This window comes from Choloepus didactylus, assembly GCF_015220235.1.
Source record: "Choloepus didactylus isolate mChoDid1 chromosome 25 unlocalized genomic scaffold, mChoDid1.pri SUPER_25_unloc1, whole genome shotgun sequence".
Lineage (NCBI taxonomy): Eukaryota > Metazoa > Chordata > Mammalia > Pilosa > Megalonychidae > Choloepus > Choloepus didactylus.
The window spans coordinates 2,901,246-2,929,036 of record NW_023637606.1 but is presented as its reverse complement, the minus strand read 5'-3'; the positions used below and the strand labels follow the sequence as shown (position 1 = coordinate 2,929,036).

The following is a 27,791-nucleotide window of genomic DNA, read 5'->3' as shown; positions in this document are numbered from 1 at the left end:
ACCTGAGCAGGAAGCTGGCGGATCAGACTGCCCCGTTTACAGATGAGGAGGCTGAGGCTGTTCAAGTCGCAGATTCGGAAGGGTCGTCTGGGTCGTCAGCACTCTGCGGCTTGCTCACCTCCCCCGACGGGCAGCTCACCCCCGCGCCCACGCGGAAGGCAGCCCGCCACAGCCCGCTGCAGCCGGCTCCCGGCTCCCAACCCAACACTTTCCGGGGTGGGTGGGGGTGCACGGCCCGCAGCGCCCAGCCAGGGACCCTCCTGGACCCGCGTGCGCCCCCAGGCTCGCACGGGAGGCGCCGGGGCCGCGGGGCGGAGCGAGGAGGGGGCCGGCGGCGGCGGCGGCGGCGGCGGCGGGCGGCGCGCGGCACTGCCCGCAGTGCGGCCGGCGCTAGGACCCGCCGGGGACACCCCGGCCGCGACGCTCCCCCCCGCTTTTCTCCCGTCCCTCCCTCCCCAAAATGAGGAAACCGAGCAACTTGCTCCAAGTTGTACAGCCGGAGCCGCCTTGGGGTACGCAACGGGCGCGCAGGGTCCCCCCTGAGCAGGTGAGCGCGGCTGCGGGGGTAGGTGGGTGGGGGCTCCTGGTGGCGGTGGGGGGGGGTCCCGGAGTGCACGCGATTGTGCGCGTCCCGGGCGCACGGGGAGGTGATCAGAGCCTTCCCAGGCGCGGGGTGTGTGTGTGTGTGTGTGTGTGCGCGTGTGTGTAGGGGGGGAGGGATATGTTGCTGGTGCGGGTGTGCGCGTCTGCGAGCCCCCGGGTGTGTGAGCCCGCGCGTCCACGTGGAGAGATGTGCGCGTTTTGGTCGAGATGCGTGTGCGCGGCCCTGCGTTTGGCTTTGCGTGCCGGGGTACCCGGGTGGCCCCGCATCTGGAGCCCGGGTGTTGTTCAAGTGTGGAGCTGTGTGTGTCGGGGCCGGGGGTGGGGGCGTGGGGGGGTGGGAGGCAGGGACCCCCGTTCTCCCTGTCCGAGCATCTGAGCGTGTGTGCACACGTCTCCACGTGTGCACACCTGTCTCTAGGTGGACAGCCTTTGCTTGCCTCCCAGCCCGTGTGTTTCTGTGTGTGCGCGTGTGTACATGGATCAGTATGCGTGTGACTACCTGAGGGAGCACTGGGGGGGGCCACATATTAGGGGTACGGAGATGCACCCCACCCAAACCCCAACCCCGCCACCGCACCCCTGCCGTGGGTGACCTGGGGAAGCGGGCCACCGCCCCCCAGCAACACTGGGTGACTTTGTGTGTCCATCTTGGGTTGAGGAGGGGTGAGGTCAGGGGGAGGAGCCCAGCAGGGCCGCGCCGCCCCCGCCCCCGCCCACACCAGGGTCACAGACGGAGGGTGACCTTGACTCATCTCCAATTTCCCGGCCCGGTCCCTGCCTGCCTCCCCCAAAAGAGGAAGAGCCAGGCTCCGTCAGGTGGCCGTGGGGGCTCCCTACCCACTGTGCCAGCTGCCCGCGTCTGACCCGGCCACTCTTCCCCCTCCCCACCCCGCGGCCACTCTCTGTGCCTCAGTTTCCCTCTTGGGACGATGGCCAGGAGAGTGGTTTCCTCGCTGGCATTGCATGGCTCTGACTCTGCTAAGAGGCCCCCCTTGGGTAAACTAAGATCAGTTACCCACATGGGCTTCGGGAGCCCTTGGGGATGCCTTTTGGGGGACTCTCCCCCCTCCCTGGTGTGGGCTGCAAGTGGTAGGCACTGAACCCCAGAGGCAACCCCAGTCTGCCTGGGGTCCGGGCTCTGCAGCTTGTCTCCCTTCCCCAGGGAAGACCCCACTTCTTCCTTGCGTGGCACCCCCCACCCATCTCAGCCAGGATGCCGATGGTGAGTTCCCCAGCCTGGGTGTCTCGGCCCCCATCCCTTCCTCAGCTCCATTCCCGGGGGGCTCCGCGCTCTGACCCATGCCCCCCTTCTGCTGCTCCCTGCTTAGTGGTTCTCAGTTACGCTCGGTGCCCCTTTGCTTTCTGACCCTCTGTTCTGGGCCCCCTCTTGCTGGCTGGCTGTCTGTCTGCTTCTCTGCTATTTTCTCTGTCTCTTTAATCCTGTTATCTGCCTTTTCTCTCTGTCTCTCTGTGGTTGGCTGTTTTTCTCTCTGCCTTCATCTCTCCCTCCTGTCCTCCCCTCCATCCCCTTTTCCTGGGGTCTCCCTGATGCCCCCCCTCTTTTGCACCCCTCTCCTCCACTCCCAGAGGCGCTGGGCCCCGGGCACCCAATGCATCACCAAGTGTGAGCACACGCGCCCCAAGACGGGCGAGCTGGCTTTCCACAAGGGTGACGTGGTCACCGTCCTGGAGGCCTGCGAGGTGAGAGCGGTGGCAGGAGGGCAACGGGCCTGGGGGTGGGTGGGGGACGGAGGACGACCCCGCGGCTCTGCCCGGACCCCAGCCCCCCTGCCTGCCTCCCTCCCTGGCAGACCAAGGGCTGGTACCGCGCCAAGCACCACGCCAGCGGGCAGGAGGGGCTGCTGGCGGCCGGCGCCCTGCGCGAGCGCGAGGCCCTGCCCGCCGACCCCCGGCTCAGCCTCATGCCCTGGTTCCACGGGAAGATCTCGGGCCACGAGGCCGTGCAGCAGCTGCAGCCGCCCGAGGATGGGCTGTTTCTGGTGCGAGAGTCCGCACGACACGCCGGGGACTATGTGCTGTGCGTCAGCTTCGGCCGCGACGTCGTCCACTACCGCGTGCTGCACCGCGACGGTCACCTCACCATCGACGAGGCCGTCTGCTTCTGCAACCTCATGGACATGGTGGAGGTGGGAGCCCTGGAGCAGGACCTTCTCCCGATGCAGAGATGATCCCTGGGAGCCTCTGACCTCTGGGCTCCACCCTCAGGGACTGGGGTGACAGCTGTGGGGACCCCCAGGCATCTCCACATTGACAGCAACCCAGAAACTTCCCCCCCCACCAGAAGCCTCCAGTTCCTCCCCTCTTACCCCAAATTCTTTCCTCTTCCCATGGAACCAAACCCCTCTCCTCCGCCCCAGCTCCCACCCACCCCTGCCCAGAGATCCCCGGAGACCCCCACATCCCAGGATCAAGCTCACAGCCACCTTTGCCTCCCGCCCCTGCAGCATTACAGCAAAGACAAGGGGGCCATTTGCACGAGGCTCATCAGACCCAAGCGGAAACAGGGCACCAAGTCGGCGGAGGAGGAGCTGGCCAAGGGTAGGGAGCCCCCAAGCCCCCAAAATGTGGTAGATCACCCCTGTCTGCCCACTTTAACCCAGCCTGTGGGTGGGGCAGGGTCCTGGGGTCCCAGGATGTCACCGTTCATCTTTGAGCCTCTAGGGCCCTGCTCACCTGAGCCCCCCACTTGTGCCTGGCACTTAGGGCCAGAACAATAAGGTCTGGGTGTCCTTGGGAACCAGAAACCTGGGAAACCGCACCCGTCCCCACTACAGACCCCCTCCCTTAACAAGTTCTTAGCAACATTTAAATCTGACCCCCTCCCCACCCCTGCAGCCTCAAGCCTTCCGAAGAGACCACTTCTTCCTGGGGGGATGCTCCCCCCCTCCCAGCCCCACCCCTACACAGGACTCCACAAGCATCTTTACCATGAAAATGTGCCCATTTCTGGGAGGCCCGGAAATCCACCACCTTCCAAAGCCCCCCATGGGGCCTGAGCACCTCCCGGGGCCCCCCATGGGGTCTGCAAGGGCCTTCCTCCATGCCCTGCTGGGTTCGTTACATGGCCCCACATTTTCTCTCACGCCTCCGTGCCTCGTGCATTCTGTTCCCTCCTCCTGGAATGCTTTTTCCAGCCCCCAAAGAATGAAATGCTTGATGTCCAAAGACCAAACAAAATGCCCCGACAGCAGCCGTTCTTGCTGTCTTTTGAACCTAATTATTGAATCTATCTCTTTGGAAGCACAGGCCCCTCCCCAGGAAATTGGGGTGTCCTGGGGTTGCCATCTGGCTGGAGACTAGCCTCACCATGCCTGATGGTACCCCCAGGGCTCAGGGTTTGGAGGAGCTTTAGGGAGGCCTACAGAGGAGAGGGGAGGGAAGGAGGGCTTCAGAGAAGGGGGCAAGGAGCCAGAGCAGAGATGGGGACTTGGAACCCTGGAAGGTTCTGGAAACTTTCCCGGTCTCCATGTTTGTTGTATTCGTTGCTCTGTCTGTGTTCCTGGGGTGGGGGGGGTTGTCAGAGATAAAGACCTGTAAAGGCCAGGGCCTCTGGGGGTATTTGGAGGGACACAAAGCTGGAGGAGGTCCCCAGGGAGCCGACAACTCTACCACCAGCCCTCTGGGAAACTCCTTTTTGCTCAAGTCAGCCAGAGGTGGGCTCTGTTGCTTGATGCCGTGCACCCCACTGACCGGGTCTCCGTCCTCAGCTGGCTGGTTACTGAATCTGCAGCATCTAACCTTGGGAGCCCAGATCGGAGAGGGGGAGTTTGGAGGTGAGTTGGGGTAGTTTGGGGGGTGGGGGTGGGGGGACGCTGCAGGAAGGGGGAGCGGGTGGGTATGGAAGCTTGGGAGGCATCCAGAGCTGAATCCAAATCCAAACCTAACCACCTGCTAGCTGTGCTACCGAGAAGCGACGCCTCTCTCTGAGCCTCAGTTTCCCCTTCTGTAAAAGGGGTGTAACAGCCGCTGTCATGAGGAGTTAATTAACGCAAGCGCTGAGCCTGGTTGGAAGCTGGCTGCAGGAAATGTTACGCCTTTGCACCGCATGCTTTTGCCCATGTCTTCCCTGAAATTATTATTCCGGAAGATTCTGGGGCTTAGATTGGGGGGTGGGTCGGCAACTTTTCCCATAAAGGGCCTGAGAGTAAATACTTTCGGGCTTGAGGGTGGGACAGCCTCTACCACAGCCACTCAGCCCTGCCTTGTAGCGTGAAAGCAGCCAGAGACAACACGTAAATGCATGGGCGTGGCCATGTACCAATAAAACTTTATTTATGGACACCGGAATTTGAATTTTTTCCTATTTTCACATGCCACAAAACAGTCTTCTTTGATTTTTTTCCCAACCATTTAAAAATTTAAAAGCCATCCTTGGCTCAGGAGTTGTACAGAACAGGTGGCAGGTGGATTCGGCCCGGGGGCCGGACTCTGCAGACCCCTTGGCTTAGGGGATTCTCTGACTGGAGACCTGGAGCTCCGGGGGACGGGAGTGGGGTGTGGCTTGGAGGTCTGGGGACCCGCAGACGTGCTGGCGCCCACGGGGACCGGTGTGCACGGGCGTGTCCGTCCGTGCTTCTGTCCGGGCTCCTGAGCTGTGCCCGCCCCCACCCTCGCCCCCAGCCGTCCTGCAGGGCGAGTATCTGGGGCAGAAGGTGGCGGTGAAGAACATCAAGTGTGACGTGACGGCCCAGGCCTTCCTGGACGAGACGGCGGTCATGACGTGAGCTCCCCCCACTCCCCTGGGGCCAGGGGGGGTCGGGGGTCCCGGCCACGCCCTCACCCCCATCCCTGCCGCCTCCCACACCCCAGGAAGCTGCAGCATAAGAACCTGGTGCGTCTCCTGGGCGTGATCCTGCACCAGGGACTCTACATCGTCATGGAGCACGTGAGCAAGGTGGGCGGGGCCGGGTGGGCGGGGTCAGGGGGAGGGGCTAGGGCTGCGGTGGGGCGTGGCTGCGGGTGGGCGGGTCCAGGAGGGGCGCGGCTGGGGCGGGCCTCGTGGGCGGGGCCAGGGGAGGAGCAGGGCCGCGGGTGGGGGCGGGGCTGTGGTTGGGCGGCCCCCACAAGGCGGGGCCAGGGGAGGGCGGGGCTGCTGGTGGGCGGGGCCGGGCGTGGGTGGGGGGGGGGCCGTGGGCGGGAATACTGTCCAGCCTGAGTCCCCCCATTGCAGGGCAACCTGGTCAACTTCCTGCGGACACGGGGCCGGGCCCTGGTCAACACGGCCCAGCTCCTCCAGTTCTCCCTGTGAGTGGCGGTTGCTGGGAGGCTGGAGTGGGGGGGTCTGCCTAGTGCGAGGGGAAACTGAGGCACAGGGCAGCAGCCCCGGACAGCCGAGCTCTTTCCTTCCTCCCTGATGGCCGCCTCTCTCCCTGCCAGGCACGTGGCTGAAGGCATGGAGTACCTGGAAAGCAAGAAGCTGGTCCACCGCGACCTCGCGGCCCGCAATATCCTCGTCTCCAAGGACCTCGTGGCCAAGGTCAGCGACTTCGGCCTGGCCAAAGCCGAGAGGAAGGGGCTGGACTCCAGCCGGTTGCCTGTCAAGTGGACGGCGCCCGAGGCTCTGAGGCTCGGGGTGAGCCCCCTCTGCACTCCTGGGTGGGGTCGGGTGCAGCTTGGGGTTCCGGCTCTGCTGTGTGACCCTGGGCCTGTCCCCTAACCTCTCTGAACCTCCAAGGGAAATGGGGATTGGAAGAGGCCCTGCCTCCCCCAGGAAGCACTTGGCACATCACTGTGCTTTTTAGCCCCTCTCTGGCCCCGGGCTTGTGTGACCCGCTCTGGGCCTCAGTTTCCCCATCTCTGAAATGGACTTAGGCATTTCTTGATCTTTCAGAGCTCAGTGCTGAGGGGAAGACTGGCTGGGCCCCCTCCCTGCGTGGAGTCTCAGCACGACTCTATTGGGGGTTTCGGGGGGAAGGAGACTCGAGAATGAGGGTCAACCCAGGGGGGGCTTCCTGGACCAAGCAGGGGCAGGAGCAGAAGGCCTGAGGGGCGCCCCCCACCTCACCCCAGTCTTGGGCCCCACAGAAGTTCTCCAGCAAGTCGGATGTCTGGAGTTTCGGGGTCCTGCTGTGGGAGGTGTTCTCGTACGGCCGGGCTCCGTACCCCAAGATGGTGAGCAGGGGTCTGGGGAGGGGAGGGGGGCCCACCTGGGGCCTGGGTGGTCCTGGGGGGGCGTGGCCTTGAACCCCTGGCCCACACCACCGTGTGCTCTCTGTGAGCAGTCACTGAAGGAGGTGTCCGAGGCCGTGGGGAGGGGTTACCGCATGGAGCCCCCTGAAGGCTGCCCGGGCCCCGTCCACGCCCTCATGGGCAGCTGCTGGGAGGCAGAACCCGCCCGTCGGCCGCCCTTCCGGAAGCTGGTGGAGAAGCTGGCACGGGAGCTGCGTGCTGCGGGCACCCCAGTCTCCGCTGGGGGGCAGGACGCTGAGGGCTCCCCCTCGCCCGGCTGCCAGGACACCTGATGGCACTGGCGGGGGCTGCGGGCCCCAGAGGACCGAGAGAGAGTGGGGGCACCGGGCAGGTGGGGGGCGCCCAGGCCATGCCCCAGGTGGTCAGGGCCGGCTCGAAGGCCCTCCCGGCTCAGGGACAGGGGCAGGCCCGTGTGCCCGATAAAGACTGTGGTTCCAAGGACAGTCGGCATCTGTGTGTCTGTCTGGGACCCCCGGCATCCCGGCACCCCGAGGGGGGCTGCACTCAGCCTTCCCCACGGCCGATCTGCTTTGGGGACCCACCCACAGAGGTCCCCGTGGCAGTCAGCTCTGTGCACCCCAAGGCCCCTTTTCACACTTTGTGGCACCCACCATGCCCCGCCTGGTGGTGACCCAGTCCTGGGGACCCACCTCGGCGTGGAGCAAGGGGGTCTGCCAAGGTGATGGCACCCCGTGGGGGAGTCCGTTTGCTCCTCCGACTTTGGGGGCCCCCGCTGTCGGGAATCCTGGAAAGGCCACTGGGCCTCCAGGGAGGGAGGGGACACCTTCGAGAGTTGGGGTGTTCCCCCCAGCACCCATCCCCCTTCTCCCACCCATCGTCTATCCATCCCTCCACCCACCCATCCATTCACTCGGCAAACCCTTATTGAGCACCCATGTGTGCCGGGCCCCTGCTGTGACCGACCTCACAGGTGACCTCCAAAAGTGTGTGGGGGCTTAAGAGCTGCCCCAGGGGAGAGAAGCTCCGAGAAACGCTGGCCGAGCAGCCAGTGCCTGGGCCCAGCCCCTTTTGGGGTTCACACCCTCATAACCACCCATTCGTTGGGCCTGGCCCAGGGCCACCAGTTGCCCCATTTTGTGGGGATGTGGGACTTTCGGTTGCTAAAAGTGGTAAAGTTCCAGGTAAACTGAGGCAAGCTGATGCCCAACACTGGGTAGCCACAGTCCTCTCCGGGCCAAGGCCGCCTCTTCTGTAAAGGGGACACCTTCTCCCGGGGCTTCCCGGCAGTGAAGGGCTGGGCCCACACAGGCCTGGCATACAGCCGGTGCTCAATTATTGCTGTGATCACCAACCGCCCCCCTCATCAGTGAGCTTTCTGGAGCAGCCAGCCTTTAGGATGCTGGGAGAGGGGTCTCAGGGCCAGGGTGGACGCTGCCACCCATCCCCGGAACCCCCAAACTGGGGAGGGAACCCCAGGCCTCAGCCTATCCCCCCTCATCTGACCCGCCGCTGCCCGAGCTGACCCTGAACCAGGGAAATGTCCCAAGGTCATGCCGACCTCTAGTGTTGCCATCTGAAGCCCTGCCCACCCTCTGGCCTCAGTTTCCCCACCGGCACCCAAAGGGCTTTTGTGATTCTTTCTGGGGGACAGATGAAGCGTGGGGAGGCTGGAAGGGTGGAGACTAGCCCAGGGTCCCCCCCTAATCAAAGCTGGGGGGGCCCACCTGTCCCTGGGCCCTGAGCAGCCCCACCCCCACCCCTAATCCGGCCCCTCTTAAGCTGACACAGCGTCTGGAGCGCCTGTGGCCCCATCGCTAAGTCGCCCAAAGCCCCCCTGCGGCCTCTTAACCAGCCCGGGGCCAATTAGCTAATTGGGGCCTGAGCACAGAAGCGGCTCGTTAGCGTTTTAATGTGATGAAGCAATTAGGGGCATTAGCTCCCCCCACCCCGCGTCCCTCCAGCCATCTCCACGTCCCTCCTTGGTGTTGCTAAGTCCATTTTCCAGGCCTCATCTGCCCCCCGTTGTGGCCCCAGCCCCCCGAAGGGCCCACTCCTCTCTCTGGGTGACTCCCCTGGATGCCCCCAGGCCCCTCAGGCTCAGTGGGGGGCCCCCAGACTCAGCATCTTCCCATGGAAACTTCTCCATCCCCAAGGCCACTGCCTCTGGGACAATTGCACCCAGAACAGGGGCCCAGGCGTCACCTTTGCCTCCTTCGTTTACCCCCTTCCCATGTCCTGTCTCTCAAAAAAAATATCGCTTGGAGTTGCTTATTCCCCCCATCCTACTTGGGAGCCATCCTCCGCCTCCTCCTGGCCTCCCATCTTGCCCACCACAGATATGTGTCCAAAATGCCACCTGACCGTGTCCCTCCCCTGCTCCGCAACCTCCTGTGGCTCCCCAGTACCTGCCCCTTGGCACCCAATCACAGTCTGGCCTCCCATCTCCAATTCCCACCACCTTCTTTAAGTAGAGGCCCACCCGTGCAACCCCTTCCCTACCCTGCCTGAGCTTTCTTACCAGGCTGTCATTGCCTGAACACACTCAACATTTTGTTTAATTCGTTGCTGTCTGTTTTCCCCGGCCAAATCTCAGTTCCATGAGGGCAGGGGTTTTTGTCCGTTTTGTTCACAGCTGTGAACAGTGCCTGGTATGCAGTAAGCACTCAATAAATCTTTGTTGATGAATGAATGAATGGTGAACTTCTATTCATACCTCAAGACCCCACCTAAAATGCCCACTCCTCCTTGCCCTGGTCGGCAGCCAGGGGAAGCAGCTGGAAGTGCTTTCATCTCCAGGGCCCTCAGCTTCTCCCACCCTCTGATGTCGGTGATGGGAGGGCCTGTTTGGGGTCCCAGGTGACAAGATAGTCACGGTGAGCATCCATTGAGCGCTTTCTGAATGCCAGTGAGTGGGCGAAGTATTTCACTTCCATCACCTCACTGAGTCCCTGAGACAGCCCCAGGAGGTGGGTCCTCAGGCTGTCGTTTTACAGCTGGGGAAACTGAGGCCCAGAGAGTGGGGAGGCTCCGGTCTGTGTCCCACGGTGAGGAGCAGTGGAGCCAGGCGGACGGTCCCCTGGGACACTCCGCGATCCCCTGCCCTCAATGCCCAGGCGGGAGGGGCAGCCTCAATTAATCACCACCACTAATCCTCCCCCAGGCCCCCACCCCACGTGGGTCTGGAAGGGCCAGGCCAGCAGCAGATGTGGCGCTGGGCCCGCTGGGACGGGTGTCCCGGGGATATCTGGGCCAACGGAGGGGCTGCGACGGGCCGTGAGCACTGGGCAGGTGGGCATGGTGGGCAGGGGGGTGCAGAGGGCGCCCCAGGTACTGGGGTCTCCTGCAGGAGCAGCTCCCCGGCCTCCTGCTTTCCTGGGTCCTGGACCCAGAGACAGAAAGGGCTTCCCCGGAAGCCGGCAGACCCAGCCCCAGGCCCAGCAGGCGCTTGGAACCCCTGCCCTCTTCCCAGCTGGCAGTCCCTCCTGCTGTCTCACCACCATCTGTCCTGCTGCTGTCCCACCAGGCAGCGGTGAGCAGGAACCATGTTCCTGAGCCCGAGTGAGGGGCCCACTGCCGAGGGTGGGGCGCCGGGGCCGGGCGAGGAGGCCCCCAAGAAGAAGCACCGGCGGAACCGCACAACCTTCACCACGTACCAGCTGCACCAGCTGGAGCAGGCGTTTGAGGCCTCCCACTACCCGGATGTGTACAGCCGTGAGGAGCTGGCGGCCAAGGTGCACCTGCCAGAGGTGCGTGTGCAGGTGAGGGAACCCCACCCCACCCCCACCTGGGGAGAGAGCTAGAGCCAGACACGGACCCTCCTAGTGCCCGAGCAGAAGGAGAAACCAGGGAGGCTTCCTGGAGGAGGGGATGTGGGAGATGGGGCCTTGACGTTCAAGTAGGAGTTTGCCAGCTGGGAAAGAGAAAGGGCCTTTCGAACCAGCTGTGTGTGAGGAGGGTTGGCAAGGAGGGGCAGAGAATGAAGCAGATCAGAGAGCTTGTGAAGGGCCTGGGATACCCAGTTGGGCAGCTTCGCCTTTCATACTAACGCAAAGGGAGAACAGGAAGGGGGTTGGGGGCCAGCAAGGCGGGAATTAATTCAAAAAGACTTCAGGGCTGATATGACAGGGGGGCCCCGAGACTAGCGATCGTCTCTTCAGACAGCCATCTCCCTGAAGCAGAACAATAAAGCACACCAGCACTGCAGCAAGCAGGAGTCAGGTCAGACAACAGGCAGAACCGTGGGAGGCTGGGAGGCCCAGAGAATGGAGGAGTGGGCCGGCCTCTTTCCCAGCCACCGTGCCCTGAGCTCCCTCTTGCTGCCCTCCAGGTGTGGTTCCAGAACCGTCGGGCCAAGTGGCGTCGCCAGGAGCGCGTGGAGTCGGGCTCGGGGGCGGTGGCAGCTCCGAGGCTCCCCGAGGCCCCTTTTGCCCGCCCTCCGGCCATGCCGCTGCCCCTGGAGCCCTGGCTGGGCCCGGGGCCCCCCGCCATGCCGGGCCTCCCGTGCCTCCTGGGCCCCGGGCTGCAGCCCCCCTTCGGGCCACACGCTTTGGGTCCCGCCTTCCCCGACGCCTTCACCCTAGACCAGGCGTCCCTGCGGCTTCTGGCCAAGGAGCACGCACAGGCCCTGGACAGGCCCTGGCCGCCAGCCTGAGCCGGGTGCCCGCCTGCCCCTCCCTCCCTGGCCTGACCCCTGACCCAGGGTCACCGGGGAATAAGCCAAAGGCCAAGGCTGCTGGGGACCCCGGCCCCTCCCTGTCCACCCACACCCCAGTCCCCACCTCTAACAACAGGGAAACTGAGGCCCCATCTTGAGGAGGTGGCCCAAGAACTCCCAGGCCCTCGAGGCCTCAGTTTCCCCATCTGTCAAATGGGCAGGGAAGGGCTGCATTCAGGGGTTCCTGGACCACATGGCTGCCATCAGGAGCCCCCCAGACATTAATTCTGTGAGTTGAGGCATCTAATCTCCTTCCCTCCTCCTAACCTCCCTCCTGCCCCCCAGGAGGAGCTGTGGCTGCAGTACAGACAGCATGGCTTCCTCTCGTTGCCGGCTCGCCCCTCTCAGGGCCGGAAACAGAGACCCGGGGCCGGGAAGCCAGTTTCCTGCGGTCGCCCAGGCAGGGTGGGGTGACAGGAGGCCCCCAGCTGAGGCAGGCTGGTGCTGGGGGCTGCCTGATGTCCGTCCCCGCTGTCCCCAGGCCCCGTGTGCGTCTCCCAGGCCAGCGAAGCTGGTGACGAGGCCGCTGTCTGCTCAGATGACCTGGGTCAGGCCTCCCCAGGGCTCGGGTGCCCCAATGCCGATGAGGGGGGCACCTCGCCAGGGGATGGGTGGCCTACACCTGGGTGTCTGCTATCTGTCCCCCACCTCCAGCACAGGGGGTGGGGCAAGGGCAGAAGCTGCAAATGCCCAAGGAACCACACCCCCGGGGGCTCCCTCCTGGGCGACCATATTTGGGGGCCCACCCGGCCACCTGCCCACGGGGGCACCTCACACCCGTGCCCTGCACCCCATGTCCTGTGTACACCTGAGCTTCACACCTGTGCTCACAACTCCTCCCCCCCAGTGCAATGCACACACACGTGCACAGTTGCCCAAATCAGGGGAGCAGCCTCTGTGCGGGGCCTGGGGCCCACTCATCCACACGCTATCCATCCATCCATCCCATCCCCCCAATAAACTACCAGAGCACCCACTGTTTGGCAAGTACTGGGAAAGCAGCCATGAAAAAGAGGACAAAAATCTTTCTCATGGAATTGACATTCCAGTGAGAGAGAAAGACAAGGAACGAGATTTTATAAAAACAAAAACCTGGAACGTCAAGTGCTGGTTATTTGTTAGGGAGGAAAACCAGGCTGGGAAGGGTGACAGGAGGTGCATGGCAGGGACTGCAATTTTAACAGCTGTCGGGAGGCCCCTTGGTGACACTGAGCAGAGATGAGAAAGGGGCGATGGGGGAGCCACGGGGACTCCCGGGGGAAGAGAGTTCCAGGCAGAGGGAACAGCCCGTGCCAAGGCCCTGAGGCAGGACTCCACGGGCAGAGAGGAGCACATGGAGGGCAGATGGGCCCGGCCCAAAGCCTGCAGGCCTGGGTGGCTCCCTGCTCCCAAGAGGCCTTGCCCCCAGCCGCCCCAGTCCTCATCACTCCAGAAAGGGACCCCCAGCCCCCTCAGCTTCCTCCAATCTTGGTGGGCTATGGCCTTGCCCCAGCACCCCTCCCTCACAGCCCAGTCTGCCTGGTTAGACCCGGGTCCTCGCTCAGGCTGTGGATCAGCTTTCCCTGGGGGTGACACGGGCTATGGGCTGGCAGGGGGGTAGATGAGAGGGAGGACTTCCCAGGGGGTAGGGGACGGGAGGCAGCAGCACATGCTCTTTCTGCCTGCCGGGCCAAGGACTACTGAGATAGGTGACCGGCTCGGGGACAGGCCAGTGAGAACCTTCCAGCGACCCTGGAAGGCAGGCAGGACAGGGAAGTCCCTTCCGTCTGGTGGGCTTGCTGGGCTGCGTGGTGGGCTGCTGGAGCTCTCCCTGCCAGGAAGTGCCACTCACTGGGGGAGAGAAGGACCCAGAGACAAACAGAGCCACACAGCTGACGGTAGACTGAAGCGCCTGGATCCAGCCGCGCCTGAAGCCACTCCCTACCCTTGTACGGCTCAGCTCCCAAAGCTCGCAAAGGCTCTCCTGCTTCACGAGGCTCAGGTTGGGTTTGAGGCCCCGGCAACCATGAGAGCCTTGTCCCCCTGGAGGTCTAGGATTGGGCCTCTCAGGCTGTGCTAGGGAATTCTGGAAATCAGGGAGGCCTGGAGGGGAAGCGGAGCTGCCAATTGCTGGGGTGGAGAAGGGGTGGCCACCTCCCGGCCCTGACCTCAGACACCACCAGCGGCACACGGGGGCTGCCAGCCACAGCCCCAAAGTCTTTATTGCCCCCAGGGCCCCGGTGCAGCCTTGCCATGGGGGCACAGACACCCAGACCAGGGGGCTGCTTGGCTTCCGGAAACGTCCATTATCCAGGAAGATCAAAAGCCCTCAGCATGGGCGAAGCGAGGCGAGGGTCGGGGTGCTCCGTGGGCTAGAACTTCTTGTCCTTGCTCAGCCTGTTGTGGCGCCAGATGTTCTGTTTCCGCAGCAGCCTCCAGTATTCCCGTGTCTCGGGGTTCAGCTCCTCCAGCGTCTTGGGGGGACCCACGTTCATCTGGAACAGCCTGGAGGGGTGGGGGGCAAGCATCAGGGTGGCTCAGCAACCCCCACCCCGGCTCCCTGGCGCTCGCACCCCAGGCACCTTGGGCGGACATGTCAGCAAGGCTGGGGAGTCGCCCTGGGGGGATGACTCGTGAGCCCAGCCCCGAGGGCGTGGAAGGGGCTTTGCAGGCAGAGGGAACAGCATGTGCAAAGGCCCTGAGGCTGGAGTGTGCCTGGGATTTTGGAGGAGCAGCAAGGAGGCCTGTGGGGCTGGAGGAGGAGAGTCAGGGCTGGGGAGAGGGGGCAGGGAGTGAGGGGGCCCAGACCACACGGGCTGGCGGGCACTGGGGAGGGTTTTGCTCTTCTCCCCGAGGACAGTGGCAGCACGCGGAAGTCAGTGTTGGGTGCTGATCCTCAAAGCTGGGGAAGGGTCAGGGTGGGGGAAGCTCTGCTTCAAACTCAGACCCCATCAGCCCATCACCCCTCACCCCGTCACTCACTCTCCTGGCTCCTCAGCGCTAACTGGGAGCGCCACCAGCAATTTTCCTGGTGATTTATTTATTGTTTGCCTCCCCGACCCGCTCTGAAGGGTGGGAATTTTTGCCAGTTTTTTTTGTGCGTACGCCCTGTGGCATCACCAGAGCATAGTACAGGGCCTGGTATACAGTCAGTGCTCAATAAACATTTGTTAAGGGTAAAAAGGCATCACTTGAAACACTCACCATTAAGCATACAGCCACTGAGGGAGGGCCATTACCACGTTCCCCATTTACAGATGGGGCAACCGAGGCACGTGGGTCGTGGGGTCACCAGCTAGCTCTGCAACAGGAACGCAGCCGTGGCAACCCACCTCCCCCGAAGGCGTCTCTGACGTCCCCCCCTCGGGCCCGGGCCACTCACCACTCGGGGTACTCGGCGTCCGGCTTCAGGACCACATCTTGGCCTTCCTTGTAGATGTTGACGCCCATGGCATGTGTGGTGAGCCGGACAGGATCTGTGCACACATCGGGGTCCCTTAGGGCCTCGCCGGCCACAGCTCCTTTGCCGGCTCGGCCGCCCTTCATACCTGGGGGGTGGGGGTGGGGAGCAGGAGAGAAGTGTTGGCTCAGCTCGCCCCAGGAGACCAACATCCCCCTTGCCCCTTTCCTCCTCACCTGGCCTCAGGCCCTGGCCGGGCTTTGTCTGCTGCACCCAAAATGATTCTGAGTGGCCACTCCTGGGTACAGACCCCAAAGAACTGAAATCAGGGGCTCAAACAGATCCTGGTACCCCAGGGATCGTGGTGGATAGGTGGACACTTGCAGCCACAAGTGTCCTCTGACAGAAGATAGATACACAAAATGTGGTCCATCCATGCATGGAGTATTATTCAGCTGTGAAAAAGGACCACCATTCCAATTCCTGCTACAACGTGGATGAACACTGGAAACGCTACGCTGAGTGAAAGAAACCAGGTGTGGAAAGGCGGATATTGTATGACCCCCTTCACATGAAATACCCAGAATAAGAAGATTCATAGAGACCAGAAGTAGATCCAAGGTGATCAGGAGCTGGGAGAGCGGAAATGGGGAGTTACTGCTTTATGGGTACAGGTGATAAAACAGTTTGGGTACAGTGGTGAGGGCTGCACAACACTGCAAATGAACTGTCACCTAAAACCAATTAGAAGGGCAAATTCTATGCTATATATATACCACCACAATACTCCTTTTACAAAGTTTTTAAGTGGGACATGAATAAAGCATAAATAATATTGACATCACTCCCTTTTAAGTTCTACTTTATCTCTTCTGTTTATCTCATGGAGAAAGTCTCCACTGGCTGCTATGTGTCCTTAAGATCTACAATGTGCCAATTTCCCCCTTTCAGGAAAGGAGATCAGGAAAGGCTGTATCCAGCTAAAGTTTAATCACATTGTTTTTGTTTTTCATTAAATGATCAGTCCCCAGATGAACGCCATCTCGTCCTCGAGTTTCTGGTGGTGACTTGCCCAAGGTCACACAGAAACTGGGAGGCAGAAACAGATTCGGAACCCAAGTTCATTACCCCACTCCACCCCCATAGCCAACCAACTCGCGCCTGCGCAGTGAAACGCGCTTGTTCCCGCTTCCCCTCCCCTCCGCCCTCTGTCACTGGACCCAAGGGTTCCACGCTGGCGCCTGCGCACTAGCAGAGATCGGGGGGCAAGGCGCGCGCCTGCGCACCGAGTCAAACCACTGCCCGAAGCGTTTCGGGAGACTGGCACGCGCGCCCGAAGCGGCGCTACGTCCCTCAAATTGCGCTTGCGCAAGTGTAGCTCTACGCTTGCGTCCCGAACCAGCGCTTGCGCACTACAAGCTCCCCGGTATCCTCATCGTCCCGATCTTGGTTCTTCTTAAACCAGCTCACCCGGCTTCTTGGCATAATCCCGGACCAGAAGTCTTCCGAGGGCAGCAGGGTCCAGGAGCTCACGGACCCGCCAGCCGGCCCAGATCCGCGTAGCCCCAAAGAGGCGTCTGGCCGCCATGACGTACGCCGGTTGCCTGCACGTGCACGTTTCCGGGAGACGTCACAGCCCAGGGGGTGCTTGGGAGTTCTAAGCTCTTAGCGATTTCTGGGAAATGTAGTATTCCTAGGCTTAGACACCCATTCATTGTCATTTATTCAAACATGTCTGAAGGGGATTTTCAAAGGGTATTTCCTTGACTTCTTGCCCTTTGTCGATCCGTTATTTACTTTAAAGATGACACTTTACATATTCCTGATTCTATTCAAAGTAAGAGAAGCTATGATTGAACTTTTGCTGTATTCCAGCCCCATTGCTAAATCCTTAACCCGCTCGGGCTCGTTGAATCCTCATAATTAGGAGCCTCAACTGGGGAAACTCAGTCACCCAGCAACTAAGGGAAGCTGGTTCCAAAGCTGGGACGCACCATCACGCCTCACTGCTGAGAGTCAAACAGGAAGTGCACCTTCAAAAGGGTCCCCATCACCACCAGCCCCGATTTCTTCCCATCTGCCGTTCCCTGGAATAATGATCACAGCTGTAGGAAGCAGGCAGTTTGCATTAGCCCCGTTTGCAGTTGAGGAAACATTCCCAGAGGGCGCCCCGGGCTCCCACGCGGAGTGAACGGAGGCCCGGGATTCGAACCCGCGCTTCCGACACCTGCCTCAGCCCTAGCGCCCCCGCGAGGCCACGCCCGCCGGGAGAACTACATTTCCCAGGAAGGCCCGCAAGAGTACGCATGCGCGCTGTGCCAGGAGCAGGGCTCGGACAGATCAGCCCTCGTCCTGGCTGGAATCAGCCGGCCACCGCTGCTGGGAGGGCGGCCTCGGATATGCGGAGGGCGGCCCGGGGGCGCGGGGTCCCGGGACCCCGTGCGGGGCTCCGGCGACCTCGGTTTGGGAAGTGAGTGTCCCGTGGGACAGGGCGGGTCTGGGGCCGGCGCCTGAGGTCAGAGGTCTGAGGTCTTGAGTCTGGGATCTGAGGGCAAACTGGGGTGTCACCTCTTAGCTTTAGGCTTGAGTTAAAACTTGAGGCTGGGGTCCGAGTCCGGGTCTGGGGTCGGGTCTGGGGCTGGGGTCGGGTCTTGAAGGCTGGGTTCCGAGTCCGGATCTGGGATCGGGTCTGAGGCTGGGTTCCGAGTCCGGATCCGGGATCGGGTCTGAGGCTGGGTTCCTAGTCCGGATCCGGGGTCGGGTCTGAGGCTGGGTTCCTAGTCCGGATCCGGGGTCAGGTCTTGAAGGCTGGGTTCCGAGTCCGGATCTGGGATCGGGTCTGAGGCTGGGTTCCGAGTCCGGATCCGGGATCGGGTCTGAGGCTGGGTTCCTAGTCCGGATCCGGGGTCAGGTCTTGAAGGCTGGGTTCCGAGTCCGGATTTGGGATCGGGTCTGAGGCTGGGTTCCGAGTCCGGATCTGGGATCGGGTCTTGAAGGCTGGGTTCCGAGTCCGGATCCGGGATCGGGTCTGAGGCTGGGTTCCAAGTCCGGATCCGGGATCGGGTCTTGAAGTCTGGGTTCCGAGTCCGGATGTGGGATCGGGTCTGAGGCTGGGTTCCGAGTCCGGATCCGGGATCGGGTCTTGAAGGCTGGGTTCCGAGTCCGGATCCGGGATCGGGTCTGAGGCTGGGTTCCAAGTCCGGATCCGGGATCGGGTCTTGAAGGCTGGGTTCCGAGTCCGGATGTGGGATCGAGTCTGAGGCTGGGTTCTGAGTCTGGGTCTGGAATTTAGTCCTGAGTGTGGCCCCGGAAGTTCCAAGATAAGCGTCTGCCGTATGGCTTCTTCCAGTCGTGGGTTTGGGGTCTTGAGTGTCTAACTTGAGCTTGAACTCCCGCCTTGGTGGGGGAGGACTTGGAAGAACCAGAGCTGGAGAGAACAGGGTTCCAGAGGGGGAAAGGTCTCCGGTGGCAGGTAAAGGAGAATACCTGGGGGTTTGAGCCCAGGAAGCTATGGCCTCACAACTTCCTGCTCTGAGCCCGTGTTCTCATCTGTAAAATGGGATCATGACAGATCTTACCTTCCTTGGTAGGGATTAAATTGTGTTATGTATGAACAGCATCTATCTAGCTGGAGTGTGGACCAAGTCTGGTACCCAGGAAATCTCATCTTTGAATTTCTCTCTTTTAGCCACAAGAAGGTGCTGGTCTGAGCCTGGCATCTGGGTATAGATTTCCTGACGACCCCCCGAAACCCCCCAGGGCCTCCAGCCATGGATCTGGAGGAGCCCAGGGACACTCGCACCCCTTCTCCGCACCTTGTCCCTGCCCACCAGTGGGACCCTGTGTCAGGAGGCCCCAGCAGCCCGAGTCAGATGGAACAGGACGGGCCAAGTATCCAGGATCTGGTGCAAGAGTTCGACACTCTGCCGGGCAATCTGGTGGGCCCGTCCCCAGACGGACCCCCCTGCCCCTTGCACATTGCCACGGGCCACGGCCTGGCTGCCCAGGACATCGCCGATGCCCATGGGCTCTTATCCGCCGAGGCTGGACGGGATGATCTGCTTAGTCTTTTGCACAGCAAGAGCTGCCTGTCATCACAGCCGTGTCCCGAGGAGTCTCCGGAGCCTGCTCCCCGCCTGTTGCAGCCCCCCGAGGACCCAGACGGGGATACGGACCCCCCAGAATGGGCAGAGGGTGCCTCCGCCGAGCAGGGCGGCAGCAGGAGCTCCAGCAGCTCCCCCGAGCCCTGGCTGGAGACGGTGCCCCTGATTGGGCCTGGAGAGCCCCCTGCCAGTGCCCAGGTGAGCACCTGTGCCTCCTCCCAGGTTTCCTCCATGGCCCAGCGGCCAACAGGGGGACTCAGTCGTGGCCCTCTTCTATCTCCTTCCAGAACCCCAAGACCCTGGCTTCATACCCTGCCCTCCAGGAGGGTGAGTGTCCCACCTACCCTGCCCCCGGGGATGTAGGGTTCTCCAGAACAGCCAGAATCAGGCTCCCCAAATCTGCCACGAACTTTGCGAGTAAGGAAGAAGGTTCTAGAGAGGATCAGAGATTGGTTTTGAGTTGATTCGGATGGCCTGGGAGAGGGGAGGCAGTCTTGAGAATGTTCTAGAATGAGTAGGTGGTGGTAGAGCAGCTTGACATTTTGTAGCGCTCCGGGTTCTGGAGCAGGGGTTGGCAAATGACCGTTGGAAGTCCGAATCCAGCCCCCCAAATCTGGCTCCTGTCTGTCTTGTAAGCTAAGGATGGCTTTTGCACTCCCAAGCAGTTGGAAAAAATCGAAAGAGTGGTATTTCATGATGCATGAAAATGCCGTGAAATTTAAATTTCAGTGTCCATAAGTAAGGTTGTATCGGAACACAATCACCCCATTTGTTTACTTAATTGTATGGCAAAGTTGAGTGGTTGCAATAGATACTGGCTCACAAAGCCGAAATTATTTACTATCTGTTTGCCTACCCCTGATCTAGAGGCACAGAGAGAACGATTTTTAGCCGCATAGGTTGTTCTAGAATTTTCCCAAATTACTTGAGGTTCTAGATCAAAGAGCAAGTTCCATAATTGAGGGGAGCTGGTTTGGACCTGTAGGTCCAAGAAGGTTCCGGAATCATGGCTAGGGCTGTCCATGACTCACTTAGGAAGTTCCAGAACTTGGTACTTTGCCTCTGGTTCTCGAATAAAGGAAACTGGGCTGGTGAGAATGTTCTGGAATGTTGAACAGAGCTATTTGGTTCTACTCAGACTGGGGAATTCTAGAACAACGGGACAAATAGACTTTATCCCTAGTTCTAGACTGATAAGAGAGTATTGTAGAACCGTGTGCAGACCTATCCCTTCCTAGTAAAATCAGTTCTAGAGCAGTGCTACACCATAGAAATATAACGTGAGCCATGTTTGCTTTTAAATTTTCTTGTTGTCCACTTAAAAGGTAAAGAAACAGGTAAAATTAATTTTAATATATTGTAATTAAATCAGTCTATCTAAAACACTGTTACTTCAACATGAAATCAATGTTTTAAAATTAGTTTACTGTTTTCCACACTAAGTCTTTGAAGCCCCAGTGTGTATTTTGTACTTAAGCGTGTCTCAGTTTGGACCAGCTACATGTCAGGTGCACAATAGCTACCTATGGCTGGCAGCTACCACATTGGACTACGTAGTTCTAGAACCCAGGAGCGGGTCTTTGTCTGTGGTTCTGGAATGATTCGATCATGAAAGACAATGAGCAGAACTGGCTTGCTTTGAATTCATTAGGTGAATCTAGAACTGGTGCTTCTGATTCTAAACCAAAGAGCAATAGCTATTGATTAGAACATTCTAGAACTGCTGACAGGCATATCTGGTTTGAGTTGCACAGGGAATTCTAGAACCATGGGATGAAGCTTCATGTGGTTCTGGGGTGGATTGGGGGAATATAGAACCGTGTGCAGAGCTGTTTGTTTCTAGACCGTTCCAATAATTCTTAGACTCTCAGGGTGCAGCTGGGGCCATGAGCTATATTTCTGGGGATTCTAGACCCGAAGCTATCATAATTAAGAAGCTCTAGAACCAGGGAGAGGATGTGTAATGAGGAGTTTCCAGAATTGTTGACAGAGTTCTGTAGGTTGAGATGCGTCAGGAAGTTCTAGAACCATGAGGAGAAGCCATCTGGGCTTCTAGATGATCTGAGAGTTTTAGATATGAGGACATTGTCTCTATTGGCTTTGGGCAGTTCTGTGACCACAGAGTAGTCTCCTGTGGTCCTGGGCTTAGTGGGGAGAATTCTAGAACAAAGGGCATAGTTGTCTGGTTCTAGATAGATGGTAGGGGAAGGTGTTTCCAGAATCGTCAAGCAGGGTGGATAATGGTTCTAGAACACTGCAGGTTTTAGAAACATGTGTGGGAGCTATCTGATTGTAGCCGGATCACAGAGTTCTAGAAACCCAGGGTGACACGCCCGTGAGTGGTAGAGCTGTGGTTGACTTTGGCCATGGTTTTTGCCTCACAGGGGGCTTCTAGAACCGGGCACTCTGCTGGAGTCCTCGAGCCATGAACAGAGCTCTAGATCTGTAGTGGGCAGAGCTGGGGGTGGCTCTAGAGCACTAAGTCATGTGAGGGCAAGCTTGATGGGGGTGGGGTGGGGTCCCCGAGGGCTGAGCCTGCTCCCCGCTCTTGCCCCCCAGCGCCCGGGCCTTGTGATCACGAAGACCTCCTCGATGGTATCATTTTCGGGGCCAAGTACTTGGGCTCTACCCAGCTGGTATCAGAACGGAACCCAGCCCCCAGCACACGCATGGCGCAGGCCCGGGAGGCGATGGACCGCGTTAAGGTGAAGCCAGGGCCAGGGTGGTGGGAGGCAAAGGGTCGGGGGTGCAGACGGGTTCAACCTGGGTGTTTGGGGGTCTCCACCTCCCCCCACCACCACTGCCACCCCAGGCACCCGACGGGGAGACCCAACCCATGACCGACGTGGACCTCTTCATATCCACCAAGAGGATCAAGGTGCTGACAGCGGACAACCAGGTATGGCATCGGGCTCCAGTTCCCAGGGGGCCCATGGGCACAGGCAGCCTCGGCCCCCCGCGGCCCACCCAGCCCGGTGTCCCCCCACCCCCAGGAGGCCATGATGGACCACGCCCTCCAGACCATCTCCTACATCGCAGACATTGGCTGCGTGCTGGTTCTGATGGCCCGGGGACCCCCGGCGCGGAGGCCTGCGGCCAGGGACAGGGCACGCCGGCTGTACAAGATGATCTGCCACGTGTTCTACGCGGACGACGTGAGCGGGCGTCCTGGTGGGGGGCAGGGGACGGAACCCCCCTTTTCTTTCTACCATTTCTCAGAGCTGCCTCCTGTATATTCTAGTACTTCCCATGAACTCAAACCTCCCCTGCGCTGGGCTGACCTCCCACCTGCCCGTCTAGCATCTGTTATCCCGTTTTCCCATGAGCCTTTGGTGCAGGGAGCTGACTCCCCGAGTCTTTCCCGAAAACCCCATTTCTTTCCACAGGAGGCCGCCTCCTGGAAATCCTATCTTGGGTGGAGGCTGGAGGGCTCAGGACCTGCTCTGGGGGTGTCAGAGGACTCTGAGGAGACAGACGGGGGACCCCCAGAAAGAGGCCACTTCCCCCTTTCCCCCCACAGGCCCAGCTCATCGCCCAGGCCATCGGTCAGGCCTTTGCCGCAGCCTACAGCCAGTTCCTGCAGGACAGCGGCATTGACCCCAGCCAGGTGGCCGCTCGGCAGAACCAGGAGACCCCCGGCCACCTCCACAATGGCGACCTGGACCACTTCTCCAACAGCGAGAACTGCAGGGACGTGAGTGAGGCCAGGGCTGCTGCACCCCAGCCCACATGGCCGCCCCCGTCCTCGCCCAGTGGCTCTCACGCCCCGTCCCCCCCGTCTCCTTCCCCGACACCCAGGTATGCATCGAGAAGCGCCGTGGTGAGGGCCTGGGTGTGGCCCTGGTGGAGTCGGGCTGGGGCTCCCTGCTGCCCACGGCCGTCATCGCCAACCTGCTGCACGGCGGCCCGGCCGAGCGCTCGGGGACCCTGAGCATCGGGGACCGCCTCACCGCCGTCAATGGCGCCAGCCTGGTGGGGCTGCCACTGGCCGCCTGCCAGGCCGCCGTCCGCGTGAGTGTCTGGGGCGGCGGGGGGCATGGGGGGCCTGCTGATCTGGGGCCTCCTGGGAAGGTAGATCCCTCCTGGGGAAACTGAGGCTTGGAGCGGGGAAAGGTTTCCAAGTTGTAACACTTGTTGCCCAGATGGGGAAACTGAGGTCCTGAGAAGGGCGGAGGGACCTGCCCCATTTGGAGGGGCCGGTCTGGCCCGTTCTGGGTGGCATTTTATTGAATGTTCACAACCCTGGGTGGGGGGCACGGCTGGAAACCGAGGCCCACCACTCATGAGTGTTCTTAACCGCTTCGTGAGGGCTCTTCTAGAACCTGGGCACTTGGTTCCAGCCCTCCACTTAACAGGCGGGGAAACTGAGGCCCGGAGGGGGCATCCACTCGCCCAGGGGTCCAAGCTTTTCCCCACCACCCCCTGGGCATCCGTCTGTGCAGGAAGTGAAGTCTCAGACGTCAGTGACCCTTAGCATCGTCCACTGCCCGCCGGTGACCACAGCCATCATCCGCCGGCCCCATGCCCACGAGCAGCTGGGCTTCTGCGTGGAGGACGGTGTGGTGAGGCCCCGGCGATGGGGGCTTGCCGGGCGGGGAGGGGGAGCGGGCAGCTCGAGCAGAGCCCCCCATAAACAGCACGGTCCCCCTCTCCTCTGCGGCCCCAGATCTGCAGCCTGCTCCGTGGCGGCATTGCCGAGCGTGGGGGCGTCCGCGTGGGACACCGCATCATCGAGATCAACGGGCAGAGCGTGGTAGCCATGCCCCATGCCCGCATCATCGAGCTGCTCACCGAGGCCCACAGTGAGGTATGGGGGGCTCACGGGGGGGCAGTGGGGTCGGGGGAGGCCCGTCCGCCTGCCCCAGCCTGGCCGGAGCCGCCCGTCTCCTCTCCCACCGCCAGGTCCACATCAAGACGATGCCGGCCGCCACGTACCGCCTGCTCACGGGCCAGGAGCAGCCCGTGTACCTGTGATCGGCCACCGTGGCCCTCGCCGCCCGCCGCTGTGCCTTGGTCCCCACCGGCCCCTCCTCGGCCGGCCAGGGGCCCCCAAGCGTCCTCAGCCCCTTGTTATTTTCTAATGTACAAAATTAAAAAATTTTATCGACTGGGGCCGAGGTCTCAGAATGATGTCAGTGGAGCTGAGAGAGGACAGACAGAACCCAGCCCTCTCACACCCTGTCCTTTCTAGAAGCTACTAGAAGCCAAAGTGTGAAAATACTGTTTATGAAAGCCCAGGGGGAAGGAGGCAGGGTTTTGGGTTCCCTAGGGGAAACCGAGTCCTGGCTCCAGGGAGGGAAAAGAGAGGACGGGCCAGCTGTCAGCAGTGCAGGGGTCACAGGTCAGTGGCCGGGCCCCAGTCGTAGCCGTCTTCATCAGAGGACTCCATGTCTCGGGCTCGTGTAAACTTCTTCCTCAGGGCCTCCCGCTCGTATGTCCTGGGATGGGGAGACGGACTAGAGTCTGCAAGTGGGGCGGCTGTGGGATTTACCTACCATTATGTCCGGCTGATTCTGCTATGGAGAATGGGGTTGGGGAGAGGAAAGACCAAGCATTCCAGGAACAAGTTCTTGTGGATGAACTCCTACGCATCCTTCAAAGCCCCAGCTCCAATGTCTCCTCCTTCAGGAAGCCTTCCCACTTCTCCCAAGACAAGGATTCATCTTGTCCATAGTCTAACACTGCCACGAAAGCACAGCTCGATTCTAGGTCTCTTCCACACCCCACAAAGTATGAGTCCCAGAGAAAGGGACAAGAGGCCCCAGTCTGGACTGTGGGGGCATTTACCTCATGCTGTCCTGTCGCCACTGACCCTGGGGGTGCCGGCTGTCCACCTTGGGAGAGAGAGGTCAGGAGTTTTTAATGCTTCCCCTCGAAGTACAAAAAAGGGGGCTGGCTACCCTCACCCCACCTCCCCACCTGCACCCAGGCAGTAGCACCCACAAGCTTTCTTCACCCCCAGTCTGCAGGGCATCCCCAAAGTTAAATGAGGAAACTGGGATAAGGGAAGGACTTGACTGAGATCTTGTAGCCTGGCAGCAAAGGGGAAATCCAGTTTCTCATCAGTTTAAAATTTTCCAGCGAGTTAATCAGTGAGTTCACGCAGGCTGCCAGGGACAGTTGAGCAGGTTGAGCACTGGACAACCCCAACAACAGTCTATTCCAATTAGAGGCATCCTAGATTTGTGCATTTGTCATAGCATTTTCCTAGTGAGGTTAGGAAAGTGCCTGGAGGAAGGGGTACCTTCTAACACACCATCACATTGAACTATTATCATCTATCTCCATGTCCCAGATGAGGAAACTGATGTACAAAAGAGGTTAAACATTCGCTTGAAGTTGCTCTGTGACTCAGTGGTTCAAATACCCCAGGTCTGAGTCCCAAGGACTGTTGTTACCCGATCAGCGAAGTGTCTATCCCATGAACTCCTATGCATTCTTCAAAGCCCCAGCTCCGATGTCCCTTCCTTCTGGCAGCCTTTCCAATCCTCAGCCCAGAGGCTCCCCGGGGTGTGTTCTCTGCCCTGCACTGGTGTCCCCAGACCCTTGCCCGGGCCACCCCCTCGTCCTGCTCACCTGGGCCCTCCGGGGAGTGGAGGATCTCCCATAATCCCCCAGGCTCTGGGGCTCGTCTGCTAGCGCGGGCTCTGAGGACCGGGCCAGGGCTGGCGCCGGGGGCCCCTCTTCCACGTCTGTGTGGGGCCCGCCCTCGCCGTCCGTGTAGCCCTCGCCGTCCGTCTCGTAGTCGCTGTTGGCCCGGCTGTCGCAGCTCAGGTCGGCGGAGCTGTCGGCCAGGTCTCGGAGCGGGAGGTCCAGGTTGTCTTCCGAGGAATTGTCCAGCTGTGGGGCAGGACACACTGACCCCTGGCCGAGCCGAGGGCCATCCCCAGCCCCAGACCAATGCCCACCTCTGGTGACGCCAGCCTTCAAACTCCCGTCCCAAGCCAGACAAAGACTCCTGACCTTTAACCCCAGGTTGGGTCATGGGCACTGACCCTTGACCCGAAGCTGAGTCTGCAAACCTGAGCTGAGTCCTCTGACCCCTGAACCGAGGCCAAAACCCTTGACCTTGACCCAAGTCTCAAATGAACCCTCTACCCCAGTCTAAGGCCCCAGTCCAGGCAAAGACCCCTGTCCTTTGACCCCCCTGGGGGAGTCTTGAGCCTTGACCCTAAGCTGACCCCTGACCCCAAGCTGAGCCCTTAGATCTGAGGAGACTCCGAACCCCAAAACTGAGTTCCCCAATCCCACCTCACCCCCTGTGCCACATTTGTTGGGGGTTGAATGTGTCCCCCACAAAAGCCATGCCCAAGTGTTGATTGACGTCCCCCAGGGTGTGGACCCATTTGTAACTGTCAGTTAAGGTGTAGACAAATCGAACCGGGTGGGTCTTAACCCACATGAGGATTTATAAAAAGAGGAAATTCGGATACTCAGTAAAAGACAGAAGTCCGAGAAAGCCACAGAAAATCAAGGGCCGTGCCATGTGACAAGGGAATTGCCGGGAAGCCACCACCAGAATGCGTCAGCCCTTACGCAAAGCCGGCCCCGATGAGACCCCAACATTGGACCTCCGACCCCCAAAACCGTGAGACGATAAATTCCTGTGGTTTAAGCCAATCCGTTGGGCGGCGTTTGTCCCAACAGCCCTGGTGAACCAAACCCGGGTCAGAACCAGAATCTCAGGTTGAAACTTGCCCTCTGGCCACGCCCCAGACCCCAACTTCAGACAGAGGCTCCTGCCCCCCAACATGGCGGTACCTGGTCCTCAGCTGTCCAGATGGGCTGCAGCTGCTGCTCTTGAATGACAGACTTGAGTTCCTGATACCAGGCGTCGCTCGTGCCGTGGAGAGGGATGGTGGCTGCGGGGACGGGGTGGGCATCAGCGTGGCCGGGACCCTCCGTGCCACCCCCGTCCCCCCGCTAGGAGCCCCGGCTCTCGCCCTACCTGTGAAGAGGTGGTCGCTGTGCTTCCGCAGCTTCTGGGCCTGCGCGTAGAGGCGGCGGGAGCTGCGGCGGGAGGCAGGCGCCAGCCACTGGCGCAGGGCCTTGAGGGCCGCCCGGCTCTCGGGGGTGCAGAAGACCACGATGGGGTAGTACTGCACGTAGTTGAGGCGCTCGACTGCCGAGGGGGTCACGTCCAGAAGCGCATGCTTGTTCTGGGACAGTGGGGAAGGGAGACAGGGAGGGAGGACCAGAGAGAAAAGGATGGAGAGAAGAAGAGTCTGAGGTCAGAGTGGACCCCAGCCTCTCATCCACAGGCCAGCATGTTAGGGGTGAGGGTAGGACAAGCCCAGGCCCTGGTGTCTTGGGCACCAAGTTTTAGTTTCTCCGCCTCTGCCCAGGTCACGTTGCTGTGTGGGACTCTGGGTAACCTCTGACCCTCTCGGGCCCCCCACATCACAGAGCCTGGAAGAGTAGGGGGTGTCTTTGGGAAATGGTGCTTGCTGCCATGGGTGGGACAGACCAGACCATGTGGTTGGCTGCCCAGGCCTCAGTTTCCTCATTTGTGACATGGGACCTGTGGCGGGGCCCGGCTTACCTTCTCGGCAATCACCCGCACGGTGTCCAGTTTGATAATCTTGGAGGGGCCTTCGGTCCTTGTCACGCTCTCTGTTGGGGAGGGAAGGGTGACCAGCAGCCTCAGGGGACAGTCCCCCAGGCCATCAAATTCACATCTGCCCAAACCTCCCCTGCTCAGGAACCCCCCATGGCTCCCCAGTGCCCTGGAAAGAAATCCGAACAGCAGCAGCAGCACCCATTGGCCCCGTGCCTGAGGCTTTGTGGGGTGTCCCTGCCTGACCTCAGCCCTCATCTCCGC

At 60.7% G+C, this 27,791-nt stretch overlaps 5 protein-coding genes across 10 annotated transcripts in view; 3 read left to right on the top strand and 2 right to left on the bottom strand.

Moving 5' to 3' along the window:
- The first annotated feature begins 407 nt into the window (after positions 1 to 407).
- MATK (megakaryocyte-associated tyrosine kinase) lies at positions 408 to 7,222 on the top strand. Of its 3 annotated transcripts, none has more exons than XM_037824166.1 (12): positions 408 to 547; positions 1,766 to 1,825; positions 2,191 to 2,304; positions 2,547 to 2,750; positions 3,069 to 3,162; positions 4,332 to 4,397; positions 5,245 to 5,344; positions 5,434 to 5,518; positions 5,795 to 5,868; positions 6,001 to 6,196; positions 6,649 to 6,735; positions 6,846 to 7,222. In XM_037824166.1, exons 1-12 carry the CDS (start codon positions 461 to 463, stop codon positions 7,083 to 7,085), a joined length of 1,407 nt encoding a protein of 468 aa, XP_037680094.1. In that variant the 5' UTR covers positions 408 to 460; the 3' UTR covers positions 7,086 to 7,222. The 3 variants fall into 3 exon arrangements, with proteins under 3 accessions (XP_037680094.1, XP_037680093.1, XP_037680095.1); XM_037824165.1 differs by having other exon boundaries at positions 2,415 to 2,750; XM_037824167.1 differs by lacking the exons at positions 408 to 547; positions 1,766 to 1,825 and having other exon boundaries at positions 2,196 to 2,304; positions 2,387 to 2,750.
- On the top strand, positions 6,145 to 12,579 carry RAX2 (retina and anterior neural fold homeobox 2). The gene is made up of 4 exons (XM_037824168.1): positions 6,145 to 6,196; positions 6,649 to 6,735; positions 10,298 to 10,532; positions 11,102 to 12,579. The coding sequence occupies exons 3-4, from the start codon at positions 10,317 to 10,319 to the stop codon at positions 11,423 to 11,425; spliced, it is 540 nt and encodes a 179-aa protein (XP_037680096.1). The 5' UTR covers positions 6,145 to 6,196; positions 6,649 to 6,735; positions 10,298 to 10,316; the 3' UTR covers positions 11,426 to 12,579.
- Positions 12,580 to 13,651: 1,072 nt separating this feature from the next.
- On the bottom strand, positions 13,652 to 16,482 carry MRPL54 (mitochondrial ribosomal protein L54). The gene is made up of 3 exons (XM_037824171.1): positions 16,338 to 16,482; positions 14,850 to 15,015; positions 13,652 to 13,972 (listed from the first exon to the last, which is right to left on the bottom strand). Exons 1-3 carry the CDS (start codon positions 16,453 to 16,455, stop codon positions 13,840 to 13,842), a joined length of 417 nt encoding a protein of 138 aa, XP_037680099.1. The 5' UTR covers positions 16,456 to 16,482; the 3' UTR covers positions 13,652 to 13,839.
- Positions 16,483 to 17,184: 702 nt separating this feature from the next.
- Positions 17,185 to 24,082, top strand: APBA3 (amyloid beta precursor protein binding family A member 3). The gene is made up of 11 exons (XM_037824091.1): positions 17,185 to 17,337; positions 18,556 to 19,168; positions 19,258 to 19,297; positions 21,530 to 21,675; positions 21,783 to 21,869; positions 21,964 to 22,125; positions 22,491 to 22,664; positions 22,769 to 22,981; positions 23,413 to 23,532; positions 23,637 to 23,777; positions 23,873 to 24,082. The coding sequence occupies exons 2-11, from the start codon at positions 18,638 to 18,640 to the stop codon at positions 23,942 to 23,944; spliced, it is 1,686 nt and encodes a 561-aa protein (XP_037680019.1). The 5' UTR covers positions 17,185 to 17,337; positions 18,556 to 18,637; the 3' UTR covers positions 23,945 to 24,082.
- A 98-nt stretch (positions 24,083 to 24,180) lies between these two features.
- TJP3 (tight junction protein 3) overlaps positions 24,181 to 27,791 on the bottom strand; it is a 32,713-nt gene continuing 29,102 nt past the window's right edge. For all 4 annotated transcript variants that reach the window (XM_037824088.1, XM_037824090.1, XM_037824089.1 and 1 more), the window contains 6 exons: positions 27,513 to 27,583; positions 26,919 to 27,129; positions 26,732 to 26,832; positions 25,547 to 25,810; positions 24,758 to 24,804; positions 24,181 to 24,408 (listed from right to left, as the gene is read on the bottom strand). In XM_037824088.1, the coding sequence (XP_037680016.1) occupies positions 24,306 to 24,408; positions 24,758 to 24,804; positions 25,547 to 25,810; positions 26,732 to 26,832; positions 26,919 to 27,129; positions 27,513 to 27,583 (797 nt within the window). In that variant the 3' untranslated portion in view covers positions 24,181 to 24,305. The remainder of the gene's footprint in view (positions 24,409 to 24,757; positions 24,805 to 25,546; positions 25,811 to 26,731; positions 26,833 to 26,918; positions 27,130 to 27,512; positions 27,584 to 27,791) is intronic.